Source organism: Mytilus californianus, unplaced genomic scaffold (assembly GCF_021869535.1).
Source record: "Mytilus californianus isolate M0D057914Y unplaced genomic scaffold, xbMytCali1.0.p SCAF_1, whole genome shotgun sequence".
NCBI classification, from domain to species: domain Eukaryota; kingdom Metazoa; phylum Mollusca; class Bivalvia; order Mytilida; family Mytilidae; genus Mytilus; species Mytilus californianus.
In genome coordinates, this window is record NW_026262581.1 from 5927032 (window position 1) to 5949323 (window position 22292).

Sequence of the window (22292 nt, forward strand, 5' to 3'; positions counted from 1 at the left end):
AAATAATGTTAAGCACAATGTCGGACAAATAAAAAATCCGGAAAAAATAGGTATAAATATATTAGACATATTATGTAACTCTTGCTATGAGCTATGCACAAAGTCTACGAACGTTAATTATTTTTGTTTGTCCCTAATTAAATTTATTGTATCTTTTTATTGAAGTAGAATTTATGTCGGGTGGTGCACCTTTGAAAAAAGAAGGCGTTCTTGTAACAGACACTACCGAAAAAGCAAACATACTAAACCAACAATTTCAGTCAGTATTTACTAATGAACCATTGACCAATATTCCTGACAAAGGTCCAAGCCCATTCACAAAAATGCCAGAAATAAAAATCACATCACCAGGTTTCGAAAAATTATTACACCAAACTAAATCCCCACAAAACGGCTAGCGGTCCAGATAACATCAGTGGACGTGTATTAAAAGAACTAAAAATACAGATCGCACCAATCTTGACCATCATTTTTACTAAATCTCTACAAACAGGCAATACACTAAAAGACTGGAAACATGCAAACGTCGCAACTGCATTTAAAAAGGGCGAACGATACAAGGCTAAAAATTATAGACCAATTTCAATAACTTGTATTTGTTGTAAATTGATGGAGCACATTGTGACAAGTAACATCATGCATGGACTATCTAGAGGCAAATAACATCATTTACGACCTCCAACATAGTTTCCGTAAATCGAGATCATGCGAATCACAACTCATTCAATTTATAAAAGAACTTCATAACAACAATAACAAAAATATACAAACAGACCTCATTTATTATGGAATTTGGCAAAGCCTTCGATAAAGTACTCCACAAACTTTTACTCTACAAACTTAAATACTATGGCATAAAAGACTACAATCTAAAATGGATTCAGGTTTTTTTAACAGACCGTACACAAACAGTGGTTATAGAAGGAATAACATCAAACACAGTACCAGTTACATCATGTGTGCCACAAGGAACTGTCCTTGGACCTATACTTTTTTTAATATACATAAATGATTTTCCAGAATACCTTAATCACAGCAAATAACGACTCTTTGCTGATGATAGCATTATATACCGTGAAATAACATGTCAACAAGATTGCAAAAAACTACAAGCGGATCTAAATGCGGCCGCTAACATCCTGCATAACCATACCTTAGAACCAATAACATCAGCAAAATATGTTGGTGTAACCTTACAGTCAAATTTAAAATGGAACAATCACTACGACAACATCATATTAAATGCAAACAAATCTCTTGGATTTCTGAAGAGAAACCTAAAAATTTCAAACACCAACATCAAATCCCGTGCATACATATTCATAGTGAGACACTGAAACTTGAATACGCGTGTAGTATATGGGATCTACATACAACAGAATACAAAAACAAACTAGAAATGATACAGAGGCGTGCTGCCCGTTATGTATGTAACAAATATCATAACACCAGTAGTGTTACATCCATGATAAACCATCTTCAATGGCCCTCACTTGCTGAGCGCCGCCCCAAAACCAGACTGATAATGTTCTATAAAGTCATCAATGGACTCATAGCATTTCCATCGCTGGTCCTAATACCAACAGATACAAGAACAACAAATACTCACAACCAATCATTTCGACAAATATCCACCTCAAAAGAAAGTTACAAATGGTTATTTTTCCCACACACAATAATCCAATGGAACATGTTACCGTAAGTTGTGGTAGTATGTCAAACAATTGAAACCTTTAGAGAACAGTTGACACCAACCGTTCTCCACAACATAAAGTAACTCAATAAATATCAATGTTCATATTTTTAATCACTATATGAAGTTTTCTACAATTTCAACAAATTTTGTTGTGTAACTATTATTTGAATATTTTTTAAACATATACTCCGCGCATGCAACAGTTCATAATCTTCAATCATATGAAGCTGATACTGTATAGAAGAAGAAGAAGTGAAAAGAAGTGTAAGGCGACTTATGAATTGTGACAGTAACATTGATATCTTGGTGGCACGCGAGATGCTTTTAGATTTGAGTAAATGCCACAGTCAATAGACTTTTACAGTGTTGTACATAGATTAGTGCTAAAAATATTAACGTTATAACATTTGTGCCTTAAATGGACAGTCCAAATGTATATAGTAAGGTGATGGTACAGATCCCTGCATGTATAAAACTGAATTATATAGTTTTATGCTACTTGTGCTTTATGTTTTGAATTGAGCACCCTGCTGAGATAGAATCCCTAGCTTATAGTTGGATGTGACAATCTGCCTTTGCGATTTTAACTTGGTGTTGGGTACGCCAGGCAGTGTTGATATCCTTTATACCCAGTATTTTGAACAATTGAGTTATAGGCGTAATTATATTGGTATGTGCACCGAAATTTTTCACTGTAAATTGTTTCCTGCACATGTACACAGTTGCTTAACCGTATTACACTACAAAAGTAGTGGTACTCCAGATAGTGGAGGGAAGAATAAAGAAGAATGTGCTTTGATACTGCCAAAATTAGTATTCATTCATAGACCCCATAAGAAACGCAAGAAACCCTTCGTTCTCGATCCCAATCCTGTAAATATTTCGAGACACAGTCATGCGGTATATTTGTCTGGTTAAAAAAAAACAACAAGAAACAATCACAACCGCCTTGGTTACAGGATATGGATTTGTTTTCAATTCTTTGCACTGAATATTCAATTATCTATTTTGATTTTTAATACCTTGTTTTGGACGAATTTGAAAAATGTGATTTAATCTCTTTTTTTACTATCCCAACTCAAATTCAACTGTTATGGATAGTCAAATAATGGATTGTATCAATGTTAATGGTTGATTCACCCGAGAAGTATGTGTATATCAGAAGAAGAAGAAGTGAAAAGAAGTGTAAGGCGACTTATGAAAAGTACTTATCAATGAAAGATGTGTTTGTTGGCTTAGAATGAACAATAGAATGTAAGAGCCTATATTCTGCGTAACAAATTGTGACAGTAACATTGATATCTTGGTGGCACGCGAGATGCTTTTAGATTTTGAGTAAATACCACAGTGCATAGACTTTTACAGTGTTGTACATAGATTAGTGCTAAAATATTAACGTTATAACATCTGTACCTTAAAATTTATGGACAGTCCAAATGTATATAGTAAGGTGATGGTACGGATCCCTGCATGTATAAAACTGAATTATATAGTTTTATGCTACTTGTGATTCATGTTTTGAATTGAGCACCCTGCTGAGATAGAATCCCTAGCTTATAGTTGGATGTGACAATCTGCCTTTGCGATTTTAACTTGGTGTTGGGTACGCCAGGCAGTGTTGATATCCTTTATACCAGTATCTTGAACAATTGAGTTATAGGCGTAATTATACTGGTTTGTGCACCGAAATTTTTCACTGTAAATTGTTTCCTGCACATGTACACAGTTGCTTAACCGTATTACACTACAAAAGTAGTGGTACTCCAGATAGTGGAGGGAAGAATAAAGAAGAATGTGCTTCGATACTGCCAAAATTAGTATTCATTCATAGACACCATAAGAAATGCAAGAAACCCTTCGTTCTCGATCCCAATCCTGTAAATATTTCGAGACACAGTCATGCGGTATATTTGTCTGGTTTAAAAAAAAAACAACAAGAAACAACCACAACCGCCTTGGTTACAGGATATGGATTTGTTTTCAATTCTTTGCACTGAATATTCAATTATCTATTTTGGTTTTTAATACCTTGTTTTGGACGAATTTGCCAAATGTGATTTAATCTCTTATTTTACTATCCCAACTCAAATTCAACTGTTATGGATAGTCAAATAAGGAATGTATCAATGTTAATGATTCACCCGAGAAGTATGTGGTATACTGTGACTACTCAGTGTCGGACCAAGGAAAGGCCGCGTAGAGGGCGAACGACCCCCCTCCCCATTTTGATCTCAAATTAAAAAAAAGAACATGTTTCTCACGATTTATATAATTAATATTGAGCCTTAGTTCGTCCACAAAATGTATCCAAACCCTGTACACATTTGCCTGTTGGTACAACACTTTCAATCAATTTTGCTGTAATTTACTGAAGAGAATGTGCAAACACGAAATGTAAAGACATTGTAAACAAAAATGCTAAATCTAAATTTGGAAATTGATTAATAAATAAGATGAAAACAAAATTTATTGTGAGCTAATTTGTTCTCGTCCTGAACTTGCATGAGATATTTGCAACTGGACACTTTAGCAAACATCAATCAATCAATAAAGATTAGAAAATCGGGCAAACCGTGACAAAGAAAGAAGAAACCAACTGATGTTCGTTTATTTGCATCTACAAACTGACACTAGAATTTCCAGGACTGCTTCATTGATCATGTTCTGTCCGGACCCGTCTTTTAGGAGGAGTTTATTCTCATAGAAACTGCTTGCGCAGAACAGATGTAATTTGTTGATTGCTTATATAAAATGTGTATTTTTTAGTCACATTAACAGTTTGCTTTATTTTGAATTACACATTTAAGTACTAAGTTTTCAGATTAATGCAATATTTACGTATTTAAATGTTATCTTCCTTTCATGAATCACATGTACATTTAATGAAAAGGGTAAGTACTTTGTCTAACACTGCATACCTGGTGGACTTTCGCTATAGAAATATCGAGAAACATAAAAAAGCGTTGTCAACGTTATATGGTGTTGCAACTCTAGAATCTGAAAATAATTAAATCATGGCCGATCTCGAGATATCGACTTTTGGACGTATCATGCTCTCGGGACTATCAGTCATCGACCATTAACATTGTAACGGGGTAGTATAATTATATTTTAACGCACATATTTTGCTGTCTTCACGTTTGACCTTGATCAAGGGTATAGAAGTATAAACAAATGAAGAACAATGTAAAACCAAATATCTGATCAAATCTCCCTAGGGAGTTTGCAGTCGTTTTCGTTTAATTTCTAATTTCTATAAATAAAGAATTTAACAAAATATACATGATGAATTTTTACCAACGCTGAAACATAAGCTCCGTACTAAACAGGTGATATAATAACAGTAAACAGGCATTGGAATTGACTCAATTTTAGTAAATCAAGGTAAATGGTATCGAAATTGCTGCTTTATATGTCCATTTCTACATTTACTTCTGTCAAGATCCAAATATTTGGAACGCGAAAGACACATACATACAGAGATGTATGTAATCAAAGGGGGGCATAAAAAGAATGGTCAAAACCTTCTGATTTCCCTGAAGGAAGTGCACATCCAGTTATCGTAAGAGGAAACAAATCAGCGGATAAGGCAGCAAACTGTACGTATTATGTCAAATCAGAGCCAAAGCAGAAGCATTACTTTTGGAGGGGAGGGAAAGATACAAGAAGACAAAAAGCAACAATGATCGATATGATATCGACTCCAGCGTAGCAAATTAAAGTAAATATCTAGTATACCAATTTCGATGCACAATCTGGATCTACTTGGGAAAGTTTACAGTCAAAAACTTTCTAACCTAGGCTCCTTGATTACTAGTACAGATTCGGTCAGATTTTAATGCATAGATAAACAACATTTGACGTCTCATTCAATGTACGAGAATAAAAAAATACCTGTTAACTATAAAACTGTAATGTTTACATAAGGTGATTTCCTGCAGTCACAACGAAAAACAAAACTCGATAGTTTCATTAATTCGAAATTGTATATTGATAGAACATTTTTGTTTTAAACAGTAATTGATCTTGTGATGTATTCAAGGTAAACGTACAAGGTAATCTATATTCTGGTGGACTGAAACGTTCGTATGACAAAGACAAATATCTACCTGACGTTACATTGACCATATTATTGTCAATGATATGGTTATTAAATTGATCATATCACCTGAAATGATTGATTGAGGTACAATTCTACCATAATCATAAGATCTATGATGATAAAGGTACTGTAAGTATGATTTATTGTTTGTATGAATGATCTCAAGATTATTTTTAACGAGTAGTTTCTCCAGTGCTATTTAAAAGACTTAGTTTCCAACTTTCCGTTTTTTATATATTGATACTTGGTCAAGCGTAATTGGCATTAGAAGAAAAAATCAATCGAAAAGTTTAAAATGTATATATTGCGTGAAATAGGAATACACTTCATTTTATAATATACATTTATGCGTGAAAAAACATTCATATTTTATCTATTGCTTAACATCGGAATACACTTCCTTTGAAAATATATATTTATAAGTGATACATATGATTGTGGTAAACTGATGCCTTGGGCAAAGATTAAACATCTTGTATTGCGAATTTAACAAAATGACACAAACCAGGTACATGTACAGATCTAAAGGTGTATTGTTTTAATGTTTCAGTGCATAATCATCTACGCAATTATAAATAGTTGTTCACATGGTCAGAAAAAAATCTGATGATAAATGTTGATAAAAAAAAGGTTATTTTTCTCCATGACTTCATGTAGGTATGCTTATATGTAATATGACTAATATGTAATATTCTAAGAAGGATGGTTAATCAATAGACGTAATATCTATGTTGTTTACTATAATTATTGGTAAGGAAACCGTTAATTTATATATTTCCCCAAGTCGATGGTACGTCTGACTGCGTGTGTCGGTTGGGGTTAAGGAGGCGGGGGGTACAGCCGGCATGACGTCAGACCAATTTCAAAATGCTAGGTGTACAACAAAGGTTAACTAATCTAAATACCTTACAACTACCATACAACTGAGATAAAGAAATTAAGAACACATTAATAAACACCCAAATAACACATCTAGAAGACCTCTTTAATTTCTTCTTCTTTGTAGTGTTAAGAAAAAGTAATACATTTTTAGAAATATTATTTTTTACATGACAAAAACTTTACAGTTTGTATGTTAATAAACAACGTATTAAACATAAATTTATTTTGAAGTCTGTCAAGTGAAAGAAAAATCTCAGGACTGTAATTGTGTAATGGGATGCCAAGCTTGGGAAATTCGGTTCGACCAATTGAGGTAAGTTGCGCATTCGAACTTATAAACATATTGTACAATGGACATTTTGCACAATCACAAAATATTATGATTTGGATAACTACAGACAAAATGTATGATTTTAATCATGGCGATTCCAAAGCATTTGCTCTTGGAACGCCCTTGCCGGACTGAGTCCTCAAACAGAGGAGGAAAACAACGTTTTACAGGATTAACGTGCAAATAACGCATGTTTCTTGAGAAAAAAAATCTTCAATAGGTACGCTCGTACTGCCTGGAAGACAGAAAATTATATAAAACGTTGGACACCACAAATCAGAAATTTCAACAGAACATCAAAAATTGTCGATAAGGCAAATTTACCGGATGAAGTTGCAACTTAGCACAGTTACATAATTTTATGTCTTTTTACAAAAGGAGACAAAAAAAAGAACAACACTAAAGTGTATTCTCCAGGATCCGGGGCCTCATATGAACTATGTCTTTGTGAGAGATTACAAAACACACCTCTTTTCCTCGTATGTGGAGCAGGATCTGCTTACCATTCCGAAGCATCTGAGATCGCTCCCGATTTTCTGTGGGGTTAGTTTTGCTCAGTCTTTATATATATATCATATTATCAATGAAATTTCATGAAAATATTATTTTGAGAACATTCATTTATAATCAACATGCTTTGTCCTAAGAAATGTATATTAGTAAAAAATCATGATTATCATAATAATGAACAGGTACCTAGATAACATGGGTCATCCGTAGTACCTGTAATGCACGCGAATGAATTTTAAGAATTGCATGCATGTTCCTTGTATAACAATATGACGGACGTAATTATACAGAGTTATTTAACGTTTGAATTATATCACTAGTTTTGTTACATCATCAGGTTTCACTTCTTACCACCATAACTGGTAACGCTAAACTATTATGGTTAACATGGGACTAATACATGAAACTGGATGCATTTATTTTGAACAATAATTCATATAGAATAATTGTTTCAAAGACATTATTATATGTGCGTCTGTATTTTTAAGTACTAGTAATCATTATAAGCCTATATGCTTTTTAAAATTTAAATTAAGTTTCCAAGAGTTGTAGTATATCTCGACTTGATTCAATGATATTTATTTATCACCGAGATTACTCCCGTTGCTCTTATTTTATCGACGTAACACTACGGGGCCAATATATACACTAATCTCATGATTGTACATAATTAATAAAATTGAGAATTGAAATGGGGAATGTGTCAAAGAGACAACAACCCGACCATAGAGCAGACAACAGCCGAAGGCCACTAATGGGTCCTTCAGCTGGCCCCAAAACAAATATGTATACTAGTTCAGTAATAATGGACGTCATACTAAACTCCAAATTATACACAAGAAACTAAAATTAAAAATGATACAAGACTAACAAAGGCCAGAGGCTCCTGACTTGGGACAGGCGCAAAAATGCGGCGGGGTTAAACATGTTTTTTGAAATCTCAACCCTCCCCCTATACCTCTAGCCAATGTAGAAAAAACAAACGCACAACAGTACGCACAGTAAAATTCAGTTTAAGAGAAGTTCGAGTCCGATGTCAGAATAGGAAACAAAAGAAAATAAACAAAATGACAATAATACATAAATAACAACAGACTACTAGCAGTTACTGGCATGCCAGCTCCAGACCTCAATTAAACTGATTGAAAGATTATGTCTTCATCATATGAATATCAGGCACAATCCCTCCTGTTAGGGGTTTAGTATTATACCATCATAAAATATATGAGAAGAACATAACCCGTGTCATGCCAATATCTATTTATTAGCATATGATATACACAATACACAGAGTCCAATACACAGCTTGCTTATAATATCATTTTTTTATAGAAGAAATGTTTGATTAAATAAATACAATAATTTCAGGTAAACGTTAAGAAAGCAGAAGTAAAGTACTATCCCTTTCCTTATTTTGTTTTTGTCAAATGCTTGTAAGGATCAACATGGGCGAATCCAAAACATTTTCAGGGGGTGTCACCAAACGAACTTTCAAAATATTTCAATTTGTTTAGTTGATAGTTAGGTCATTATAGGTAGGAACAAAACAAATGGTAACACATGGTTTACAAAATTGATTCTAATCTTATTTTTCTTTAACCGCCTCGTGGTCTTTTGTAGCATGCTCCCTTCGAGTGCGGGAAGTTGTGGGTTCGAACCCCGGCCGGGCCAAACCAATTGATTCTAAAAGTGGAAAGATAAAAAAAAACTTTTCTATAGTCAAATAGTCTAGAAGTAAGTCAGTTTTGCGCCTTGCTCCAGCACCCTTGAAGTTTAGCAGACACTTAATTCCAATTTCTGAATTAAAGCAAACCAAAGCGATTTTTCCGATAGACTTTGAATTCTCGATATCGCAAATATTCAATAGATGTCTATGCATGTTAATCTTTTATTTTAGGTTGCTGACCCGCTGACTTTTGACTTATTATGTCCTTATTCATATTTTAAATATTGGTATTTAATATGATAGAAGGTTTGGCTCCTTCTTCCTCCCCTTACTAGCACGTAACAACTCCCCTTTTTAATAGTTCCTTGACCCACTACTGATACTGTCTGTTTTAAACACAATCACGTCTGATCGAAATGCATTCATCAAATGTATTATCCAGTTTTCAGACAGTGCAAAACAACTTTTTTTTGTTATCCCTTTCGACCCTCTATGCCCACAGAACCTAGACAATTGATTTATGTTAAATACTAGTATGTTAAAGTCTTAAATGTGACTGAACTGTTTGATATTTGACTTAAAAAAAGCAACTGCTAGTTATCTACATCTAGATAGAACATTTTTTGATTTATTCTCCAGCCATCAAATCTTGGGGTCATCCGAGTAAACAACTCGTCAGTACTTTGATTTATGTTGTGTTTTGTATGTGTTTTGGTTGTTTTTCGTTTTTTTGCCTTGGCGTTGTCAGTTTGTCACCAACTCATGAGTTTAAATATCCCTTTGGTATCTACCGCTTCACTTTTACCTATGTTCAAATCTCATAAATCGATTAAGAAGACAAATCAAGGTAACTAAAAAACCGAAATGTCAAATTTGGATCTATTGTAGTTATACGTATTTTCAATAATATCATATTCAAGTAAAGCTAAAACTTTTACTATTTTAGGTTAACGAATTAAATAAACCAGTTTCTACCAGTCCAGTAGAAAACAGAAGTTGCAGAGATGTCGTTTTCCTTCTTATATTTCTAATTGTTATTGGAGGGATGGTATGTATTTTATCTCAATCCACAACCGTATTTTAAATATCTTTATCCGAAAGCATCAAAGACGGGATCATATTATAAACTTTTAACTATAACAAGGATAGCAGAAACAAAATCAATGATATCTGCAACAGAAATAAAAACAATAACATTGCTAATCAATGAAAATAGTAACAACAACATTTAAAATTATAGTATTACAAAAGTTGTTATTTTTATTTTCAATTTGGACTCTGATACTATTTCTTGTGTTTTCTCGGGGGCGATATGGAAAAACAATCTAATTATCTATTTGGGAAGTATTTTCAATTTTAATCCTGTTTTAAATGTGTTGTTTATGGTGGGGGATGCTTTGTGGCATTGATTTATTAAGGATATAGTTGGTCGAGATAAAGAACAGCAATAACAGCGTTTTCCCCCTGCTTTTTGGTTTTGTTAAATGCGTGTGGGTATCTAGTGGCAACGATTAATACATCACCATCCCTCTTTTCAAATATATATATATATCGTACCCGGAGGTTGATACGGATTTACATTGGAAACCTTTGCTTGACAATGGGACTGTTATTGGATTCCTTTGAAGCAATACTTTATTTCTGCTTGTAGGGCTATTGTTCTTATGTTGGATTATATTATGGAGATCCATATAGGCTAGTTTATGGAGTGGATAGCTGGGGAAATGTTTGCAACAAGAAAAATATAAAAATTCTAGATGTACCACATTCAGGGAGAGATACACGTGGCAAAAGGTAAGAGTATACCGACTAATTATTTGAATAAAAATCAAACATACCGTATTTGCAGTGTTTGAAATTCATTGACTATGTGAGGCTTGAGGATAGGCAAAGGAATATCATAAATAATCTTGGCAAACTTTACAAGAGGAAATGGCAACCTTTAATCATAATTGGCAAAGATCAACCCAATGAAAGATATACTAATAGCATTCAGAAACAGACACTTCAAAGTGATATAGTATTCTAATTTTATACTTAGGATTTCAACCAATTTAATACATCGAGCACAATGTATGCATATTCTTGGTATAATCATTGGTTTAAAAAAGAATTCATACAAAATACCTGTTTTAATATTCTCTGAGGTTTGCTCTTAAGCAAATTGATCATATACCACATTTTAAGATTGAAACAATATTGTATACTGTTTTCAGTAAACTGTTCTTTTTCGATGAGACTGTACTGAGTAACTATGTAATTGGTCAAGCAATCACGTATAATAAGCCAAGCGTATGTGTGACGTCATGTCCTAATGTTGATATATCATCATATGAGATGTTGAAGAACCACACCCAGCTCACAGGGATAAATTATTGTGTGTATGACTATCCACTTATTGGGAATTCATCGGATGCTAGTAGTTGTACTGTGCTACCTATTTCCATACAGTAAGTAACATCCAAATCAAAAGTCAGATGGTCACGAACAATATAATAATGGACCCTGGTTGCCTTTAGTTGTCACAATTGGTAGTGGAAGAAAGCGACAACTTAGAAGTATCGCAGAACAAGTAATAAATTGACAAAGAGCATGATGAAAATGTCTATACTGTTAATTAATTTTAATTACCAGATAATATTATTAAATTTTAGTTTTGTTAGTCAATTCATGAAATGAAATTACATTTTAAAGTTGAAATCAATTACACATTATAGATGTTTTATCATTTCGATAAAAGGATGCAGTTTGTTATTATTATTATTATCTTTATCAATAGGCACTCCATGAAAGCATGATAATAACTCGTTATATCTATAATAGCCATTTTTAATAGGCTATTTGTTTTATTACATTTTATTACAATCATATTTTACAATTGGTTTTCAATCATTCCAGGAAATCCATACTTTTTAGATGCGTGCCTTCAACAGTTTCAGCTGCATACGATTTCTTAATTGGTTTTATTGACAATCTCTTAAATTCAATCGATGAAAATTTTACGCAAGTAAGTACATGGGTTTGTCACTATTTAAATGTCATGTCTAATTAACAATTTATAATATTTTTGTTCGTTTATTTATGTCTCTTAAGTTCTTGTTAAGTTGTTATTTGTTTTGAAGAATAAAATAGCTATAATAGTTTTGAACGTAAGTGACAACCAGCAAAAATTTCGGTTTCAGTTCTTCAATACACACTCATCCTAATACATAACAAAAGATGAGCGTTAAAAGGTAGAATCGTTTTCTACACTCCTAGGTCGGTTGGTTTACCATTTGAAATTGTGTTATATTTAGTCATACCAGACACATTTGAATATTCTAAAAAAAAAAATTAAAAAAAAAAATTAAATGTATATTTTCTTTCTCTTAAATTTTAGAAATGCGTTTCCGATATAGAGAAAACATGGCGAGAAATTTGTTATTTATGTGCTGTTGGATTAGGTGAGCAATAACATAAACGATACCAATTTTTCTGCACCAGATGCGCATTTCGACAATCAATGTCTCTTCAGTGATGCTCGAGGTCAAAATATTTGAAAATCCAAAGCTTATTAAAAAGATGAAGAGCTATAAGCCAAAAAGGACAAAAAAGTAAAGCCAAAGCCAGGCAGGGAATCAGAGCTTTGCATGAGGGAGATACATTCTTTAATTTTAAATAAGTTCAAACATTTTTTAATAAATTTCAATAACACTAAATCCGTATTTTCATGCCAGTACCGAAGTACTGACTACTGGGAAAATATAACACAGAAAGCACTCCAATTACAATATCCAAAAATATCCGATCCCATTATGTACCAATGTATTCTATTGGCACTTTTTGCGATAAAAAATGGGGATTTCGTAACCCTTCATTTACAATTTGTATAAAGGAGATACACTGGATAAGTGTTGGTTAGTTAAAAAGATACAATGAGCCCGATTGACGAATTGCATCCTTTTAAGGACTCAAAGCCTATCCGTTGTGTCTTTAAGTGGATTAAATCATTACAAAATCGCACGCTGTTTCAGTATTCTGTAATAAAGTTAACATTGAATGATTGTGAATCTGAAAATTATCCGTAATTTACAAAATAAGGCATCGAACAAATTATAAACAATATAGGTTAATGATCTTCTAGGAAGAAACATACTTCGTTCTTCATCGCGATTTATAATCATAATGATTTGCGAACATGCATTTTTATAAAATGTATAAAATACTTTGATTGAGTATTCCAACATAGGAAAGCATGCTCCTCCTTTCGTCCGTCCACTAATCCGTCCCCTATCATGTTTAAGTTCATGGTCACATTAACAAAAAACTTAGTACACATGTTCATTATGAAGTAAATTGTTTAATATATGTACCAAATTAGGGTTTCTATCTGGAAATGTACGTAGCAGTGCATATCAGGATAAAGGTTTGGTTTATGGTAGCTATGTGTTCACATCAACATCACATCGACATGATATTTAGTACACATGAAGGAAACTGTTAGCTGTATTTGGAAAAACTTTTAGGAATTTTTGGTCCTCAATGCTCTTCAACTTCGTACTTTATTTGGCCTTTTTAACTTTTTTTTGATTTGAGCGTCAATGATGAGTCTTTTGTAGACGAAACGCGCGTCTGGCGCAAATACAAATTTACATCCTGGTATCTATGATGAGTTTATTTAGATATATAATTATGCTAAATTAAGGCGACAGTAGTTTACGGATGTTCAAATCTTGTAAACCGATTAGAAAGAGACTAATCAACCTAAGGCAACACACAAACCCTTAGGGAATCGCATGAACTCCAAAAGGAGCGTGACCGGATGCGTCGACCGGGTTAACGTCTCCTGCTATGCGTGAATCACCCGCCATGCAAATTGACACTCAGTCAAACTGTCACAATTGGGAATAGGACACACTTTATAAAATAACTGATCAAACGATTTAACTGGTATTTAAAGATCTAAGACCGTGAACACATGTCGCCAGTGAGTTGAGACACCGACACATCGTATCCGCCAATCAATACGTGATGGTGACCGTAAAACTATTGTAGTGTCGATTTCAGTCATTTTTATAAGTCATGGTTTTGACCAAAATTTACGGTTGAATGAACATGGACATGTGAGTGGTAGTGGGGCATGGTGTCATACATATATCCTTAAACTACCAAAGAATTTGAGTTCAGCTGCAGTAAATATCTATGTTCCTTTATATGCAAATACCGTAAAGGGCTTTGTAACGTGTATCATGTACTGTTTTTTTTTTAATTTTCCAGGTGTTTCATTGGTTATAGTCCATTTAATGAGATTCATTGCAGGAGTTATCATTTGGTTGTCAATGTTTATACTTGGAGCAGGCAGTGTTGGAGGTGCTGGTCTTTGTTGGTAAGATCTATGAAGTGCATTTTACTTCCAGCTGGAACGGAATGATTCAAATGCATTATAAATTTGTTTTAATCGTTAAGTATAAAGTAAAATAACATAAATACCGAACTCCAAGGAAAATTCAAAACGGAAAGTCCTTTATCAGTCAAGTATGCGACAGTTGAAAGCCGTCTTGTCTTTCAGTTATTTGAAATACACTTTGACTCATTTATGTATAGCTAGGATTGTCTAGTGGAACCGACTCAACCGTAATTTTGGCAACTGATTTGATCGACAATCTCTTAAACCAATTGATGAAAGTTTTACACAAGTAAATAAATGGCTTTATCACAGAAACAGTGAAGTCTCATTCTTATATTGACTTACATCTAGAAATTGACAATGAGGGCCGATACTACCATTTTCACGAAAAGTAATGACGTTATTTCCCCCATTGTTACGCACGAACATTAATACGTTACAATAATTTTATTCACCGTAAATAGTTGATTAATGACTGGTATTATCTCGGGAACTTAACATTCATCAAAGAACAATGACAATGAACTATTGTAAATGAAAATATCACTTTGTAAATCTTGTCCTCCAAAGCGCTCATTTAAGTTAAGTATATTATTTTGACCAGTTTCAAATGTTTAAGTCAAATGCAGATGAACCTCGTCAGACGGCCATCAGCTAACCAATACATAAAGTCAAGTTCAGGTGAATCCTGTCTAACGGACATTAAACCTTACAATTAGTCTGAATTCCAAATACAGTTTGACATTTAACTCACAATAACTAAAATAATCACGCAATCAAAACCTGCATATGTATGCGGTTATTGAAACATGAAATTAAGGTCGAGGACAAAGAACATATATACCTAAAGTAAATGCCGGATTGCGTCTTTCCTGGGGTCGACATCCGTCATAACGAGAAATAATGAATTAGAAGGACATTCTAAAAAAAGCTAATGAAAATAAAACAAAGAATTTTTGTTCAGATTCGAATTGATTCTTTAGTATATCTCTAGTATATCCGTTGAAAATTTGTATCAATCTTGACTTTAACAACAATATGAACGACTGATTTATCTATGTATATAAAATTTGAAGAAAACATCTTCTGACTATAATTCTAGATAAATATTCAATTTCCATTCGATTTGATCATGTTTTGGATTATACCTTTAAAAATGAAACACTTTAGGGCAAATCGCCAATAAATCTTTGTACTTTTAACTTTTTGATAAAAAAACAGTCAATAAAAAGAAAACAAACCATTGAATAAAATATTTATATAAAAAATTTATAACAGGAAATTATTCTGACATTAAACCACAGAGAAACTATTGGCTGTCATATCAAAAAAGGAAGTTTGAGTTTGTTAAAATAATTATCATGTGTTAGACACCCTTCTTGAATTAATTAAAGAACAGACAAGTTTAATGTATAAACAATTGTTTTATGTAAGTTTGCATTAGACTTTTAGTACCCTTGACATTTTATTAATATACTTTTTTCAATGCGACAATGATTAACGAATTGAAATACTAAAAAAATATTGATATATTTGCAACCAATATAATTGTCAAAGGACGGAATTGGCAATGCATGAAAGTGTAATCGAAAAATGGACACTAAAATGCTACCCTTGTAAGAAATTCTCTGTCTTTTGCCTTCCTGTGGCTGCGACCCACTCACAAAATGTCTTTTGCCTTCCTGTGGCTGCGACCCATTCGCAAAATGTCTTTTGCCTTCCTGTGGCTGCGACCCACTCGCAAAATGTCTTTTGCCTTCCTGTGGCTGCGACCCACTCGCAAAATGTCTTTTGCCTTCCTGTGGCTGCGACCCAATCGCAAAAAAGGAATTTCCCTTTGTCATGTAAGATTATTTTACAATACTGATACCTATAATTAATATCTATTAGACAACCTGGTATCCTTTTTTATATAACACCAACTTGCGTAACCAATCATTATATTTCTTCTTAGTAACCAAAGTTATTTGTAACTAAAAAATGAAATTGAGATGATTTACTCAAACATTAACATAGAGGTCGGATGATACCACAATGTAATACCATGAAAATAATAATCAATAACACAGAACAATATAAAGATACTGTGGTAAGCAGACCTAACATATTTTCCCTAAAAAATCCCATATTCACTTTCAATTTATATGTAATTGCTGTAGGGACCAACCAAGGATGGAGTAGTTCATATAATATACTACAAGAGTACTTAGAAAGAAAACCAAATAGATGGTTAAGGTATCAATTTATAAAAGATAATTGACAATACTAGTACCAAAATGGACAGGGGAGTAAGGTGGGATGAAATTTTTTGTCATAACAAGACCATGTATCATCATAATCGCTATCTCAACCGTTGTTCAATTATTAAAGACTAAACAAATCAAGGTGATACTCATTGGAAAAATTCTGATTATTTCGAATCTAATGATATACAAGTGTGTTAATTTTTGAAAGGTTACCAAAACCGTTTAAAAAATAATTGCAAATACCCTTAAGGGGAATATGATATTTTGCGGTCAATGAACATTGTCCATGACACACCATTCTCTTCAAAATTCTGATTTAAACAATGAACAAAAAATGCACATCTAGATTGCATGAAATACACAGCTAGATATAAAAAAATGCACACTTACATTTAAAAACGACAAAGCCATATTTCAAAAATTTTCAAATAGATTTAGAATACAAGATTTCTTTTAGTAGTTTTGCATTTCAAATTCAAATCAATTTTTATTTAAATGTTTGATTATTTCTGTACTTTTAAAAAACCCGTTTAATTTTTTTACGTTAAGTCTCAACTTTTCATTTGCAAGTCCAATGAGTCCCAAATGTCAGAAATGAAAATCGGAAGAAATCCATATTTTGATTTAACAAGACATACATATTCGTTAGATGTGCAAAGTTAAGTCGCATGAACTCTAGCTCTGTATTTTACAAATTTTGTGGTGTTGTATATAAATCTAGTTATGTAGTTTTAATATATCAAAAAGGAGGAATATACCAAGGGAACATTCAAAACTCATTGGCGAAGAGAAACTGACAATTAACTAGCTACATCTATATAATCTACACGTAAAGATACAATATCTGACTTTGGTTTTTTTTCAAATATAGCTACTTATTTCTAAAATTTTGTTTTCTAAAAGAGTTTTTTAATGATTACATTTATTTGGTTCGAGGAGTTGATATGATTATCAGGGTATACATTCGGGGATATATACAGTTGTTTTGATTGATGGAAAATTATTGATGTATAAAGAGGAGAGGAAAAAAGGAATCAGTTTGGGGAATGGAGTATATATCATCAAATGTGTACTGTAATGAATGGTAAGAATGAAAAGTACGAGGGTAGGTTTTTGAATAATATTGAGAAAACGAATGATGATTTAGAGTAGGCCTTTTAGAAAAGGAGTACTTAAATAAGTCTTGTCAGGAGGACGAAAGACCATAACATTGTATAATGACGAAAAAAGGTTCTATAGTGATCATTATCATCGGGTTTGTACTAACATGGGCAACACGACGGGTGCAACATGTGGAGCAGGAACTGCTTACCCTTCCGGAGCACCTGAGATCACCCCCAGTTTTTGGTGGCGTTCGTGTTGCTCAGTCTTTATTTTGCTATGTTGTGTTTTGTGTACTGTTGATTTCTGTTGGTCTTTTTCTTTTTTAGCCATAGCGTTGTCAGTTTATTTTCGACCTTATCAGTTTGAATGTTCATTTGGTATCTTTCACCTCTCTTTTATCCTATTATGGGCCCAAAAACAACATAATACAGTCACCTAACGTTAAAACCTACAGATGATAGTACATTAAGCGACCTCAAAAGGTCACAAGATAAAACATGTCATTTATATTAATAGAAATAATGATAGAAAGAACAAGAAAAAGAACAATGGGAAACGGGCACTTATACTTTGAAATTGAATGCTTTACTAGGATTGTTCATGATTTGTTCGCACTAATTCCGTTTGAACTGTACTGAATGATGATTTAGTCTTGACTAACTTGATCTAATTTGACATTTGCGGAAACTAGGTCTATACCTAGGATTACACTTAGACTTACGATTAGAGTTGATGAAAACAAGGGGTCCTCTGAAAATAAAAAAAATAAGCCCAATTGAGATACATAGTCACATGAAATGATTTTTTTTTATCATGTAAATAAGTCTTTTCGACGACACACAAACTCAGACAGAAACTTATGGTCACAACAGATGTGAATTGCCACAAAGGCCCCATAACTTTGTGTTTTATTTTAATTCGATCTCCGAAGGCGTGTTCAACCTCTACTCTTTAGTGTGTAATATGTCTATTTAATTTTCTACATTTCCTCTGCATATTCTGGGCTTTATCTTATGTAAGGTGTCAATACTGGATATCTGTTTGGATATGTTTTGTCGCCTAGCAAAAGTTCAGTCGTAAAAAGTAATTCTTGTCCTATATTTCGCATCAATATATATTGCTGATGCCACAGAAATCCGCACTCAAAATATCATATCCTGTCTTCGTTCAATATTACAACATGAGTGTGAATGCAGTGACAATGTCTGTGTCCTTGGGAATACTGTTCCTTTTGTTCCGTTATCGGCCACAAACTCTCCGTCTATAGCTTTACTGCAAACGGAAATTTTGGCCAACCAAATTGTAAGTTCTGCCAATCATCCAAAGAAGGCCAATAAATAAAACGGTTATATGTTTCATGAAATAGGTATACATGATGTGTTTCATCTTTGATAGTCAAAACGGCAAACTATTTCATAAATCATATGATAAGACAGGTACGATCGTAACCATAACATAAAAGAAGAATTGTGTTTCCCGTTGAAAGCTTACGATCCCGACCCGTTCTCTGTCTGAAGAGACAATTTACATCGGCTAGAATTTAAAGTAGCGTTTCAGGAGTTTGACCGGAAAAGGAATATCGTTTGATTGCAAAACAAGTTAACACATTTCTCCCATTCCAAAAGTAAACATCATTGCCTATAATATTTCCCTGATTGTAAACGATTGGTTTGTCGGTGGTCAAGCTAGGACTACCATGGTTATAATCAGATGACGAATGACATGTGTACATTACATCTTATGGAGTCTACATCAAGGCTGGTAATGCTGCCATGGTTAACCTGTGTTCTTCATTTATAACGGGGAAAATAAAATAGATGCACGAAATACACTTATCATTTATTCATTTTTCCGTATTAATAGTTCTACTCGCTTTACAAAAGCGGGCGGTATATAGTAATTAGGAGTCGTACATCTTTTATACGATTACACTTTTGTATCCGGAAATGCTCCCTAACCGACTTCAATAGTGTGTGATTTCTTTTAACAAATACGTTTAAAGATACATGTTGTAATTAAATATCACGTTGGGGATTTTTTCAAAATATCAGCTTATAATCTATTCTTAATAAAATATAAAAATATCTCGTTTTAAATCATGTGTCATGTCTTTGATTAAGATTCGGATCCATTTAATATTCGTGTGCATTCAAATATCTCTACAAGCAAAGAGCATTTAAGTCAAAAATGATGTAATATAGTTTTATTTGCTAACTACTTTATTTCTAAAGAAATAAAAAAAAAATCATCGTTTAAAAAACTTGTTTGACGTGCATTAAATCCAAAATTGGGTTACCAGACATCCGTGTACTTTAAAAGACAACCTGAGTGCTTTAAGAATATTTAAACGAAGTTCTTGGGGGTCTATACTTAGAAATTCTTGATTTAATTGAAAAATATAATGCATGTACAAAAATTATGTTTAATGCAACTTAAGTTACTTTAAGTTTTTAAAACATGGAAACGATGCAAAGAGGCATTCAGAACCCATAAGTCGAAGACTCCACCATAATCAAAAGAAAAACGACGAAAATACTCCACAAAGAAACATAGAGTTCATTATGACTATCAAAAAATCAACTGATTTTGACTAAATATGGTATATGTTTTCTAATCATAACAGTAAAATTTAAATAATTGAGACCTCTGACAACTAAGGATAATTTGACAAACCACAATATAAATTGAATCAAGTTGTCGCTAATGATAGTCGAAAATTAACATTTGGTGCCTGACGGTAAAAGGCATTTAAACCATCTTGAAAGATTTCTAGGATCACTTATTACAACACGGGCCAGTATATGTAAAGACGAATATATATTTGCTTTATATTTTCATTGCATTGAAAGATAATTGTTGTTTTATTTTTCTAATTGATCTCGTTAGGCCGTCAATCAACAATTTATAGCAACAGAACTTATTGAAATGCATCAAACTGATAAGTTGTCACAGCAAGCTAAGATGGTCAGTTAGTGGAAACTGTGAAGAAAAAAATCTAGACAAAAACAAACAAAAATCATATTAAACGTAAAAATCACGAAGAGCCGCTGGTCTGACAAGTGTTTCAAAATGGTCCGAGTTGTCTTTCAAACTTGTCCTAGCTGTCTATAAAAGTGGTCCGAGTTGTCTTTAAATTGGCCTGAGTTGCTTTATTCCGATTTGCCTTGGGTCCAAGTTGTCCCGAGTCCACCTCAAGCTGCCAAATGACATTTTGTATCGATATTTCTTTGAAATACCGTTGTTCAACTATAGAAAAACATCATAGGAGTTAGTCTTTGTTTTGAACCGACGGTTTATATTTACACTTTGAAACGACCCAAGATTTAAATGCTACATGTAAGTGTAATTGTTATCATAATCATAGGTGTATATCAAATTTCCGCAAATGTCTATTACTAGCAAACATTAGACTTTTTGTAATTTTGTAAGTTGTTTTTTGTTTTTGGTGTAAATATAATGAGTCAAGCCCTTTCCAACTTTTTTAAGCTATAATTGTTGTGTTATAACACAATTGCACAATTGTCTCGGATTAATGGGAGAGCTGAACACTCACAAACATGTTAAACCTTTCCACAGGTTGGAAGAATATAATGTATTTATCCGCCTCATTTTTAGACTTATACCTCGAATTTGACATAAACGGTCATCTCAGTACCTGAATCTATGACAAACGAGACGATTTTAATTTTGAAATTATCAATTTCCCCCACCTTAGTTACAATATACCAACTTCACCTGCATATGGGATATACATTTCCCAACTCATTCGGTATTCAAGAGCTTGCAGCTGCTACCCAGACTTTATAAAACGTCACCAGTGTCTGAGCAGATAGTTGATGAACCAGGCTTATGTCAAAGAACGTCTCTTCCTTTTTCTAAAAAAGTTCATCGGAAGATACAAAGACCTTGTTGATAAATATTCCATATCAACTTCACAAATAATACATGATGGTCTTGAAGTTTAGATTCTAGGTACTGACATTGTTTATCATCTTAATTACGTGTTAACGTGTTCTTTTATTTTGTCTTTGTAAATTATTAACCTTTACTATTTAGTCCATTTTTGGTAATATCCTTTTGGCGTGGCTTGGTACTTATGCATCCCGCCAATGTGTTGTGGTGCTGTGGTCATTTTTTGTATTCTTGTCTTTCATTTTTGCTTATGTGCTATGTCTATATGCCATTTTGTTTTTCTTTGTTTACACATTTGTTTGTTTTTATAGTGATAAAGATTAAAACACAATGTTGACTGCTGTACCTATATTTTTGACATTTTTACCTATTATGTCTGATTGTTTTGTTCACACATTGTTCTCAATATAATGGAATTGTATGCGACTGTCATACAAGTGAGATGTTTAGCTAGCTA

The 22292-nt window shown here is 33.1% G+C and overlaps 1 protein-coding gene across 2 annotated transcripts in view; it reads left to right on the forward strand.

The window, feature by feature from the left end:
- The first annotated feature begins 6887 nt into the window (after nt 1-6887).
- LOC127737779 (choline transporter-like protein 1) overlaps nt 6888-22292 on the forward strand; it is a 33520-nt gene continuing 18115 nt past the window's right edge. For both annotated transcript variants that reach the window (XM_052248732.1, XM_052248808.1), the window contains exons 1-7: nt 6888-6993; nt 10134-10235; nt 10839-10981; nt 11404-11637; nt 12086-12194; nt 12567-12630; nt 14444-14552. In XM_052248732.1, coding sequence (XP_052104692.1) covers nt 6958-6993; nt 10134-10235; nt 10839-10981; nt 11404-11637; nt 12086-12194; nt 12567-12630; nt 14444-14552 — 797 coding nt within the window. In that variant the 5' untranslated portion in view covers nt 6888-6957. The remainder of the gene's footprint in view (nt 6994-10133; nt 10236-10838; nt 10982-11403; nt 11638-12085; nt 12195-12566; nt 12631-14443; nt 14553-22292) is intronic.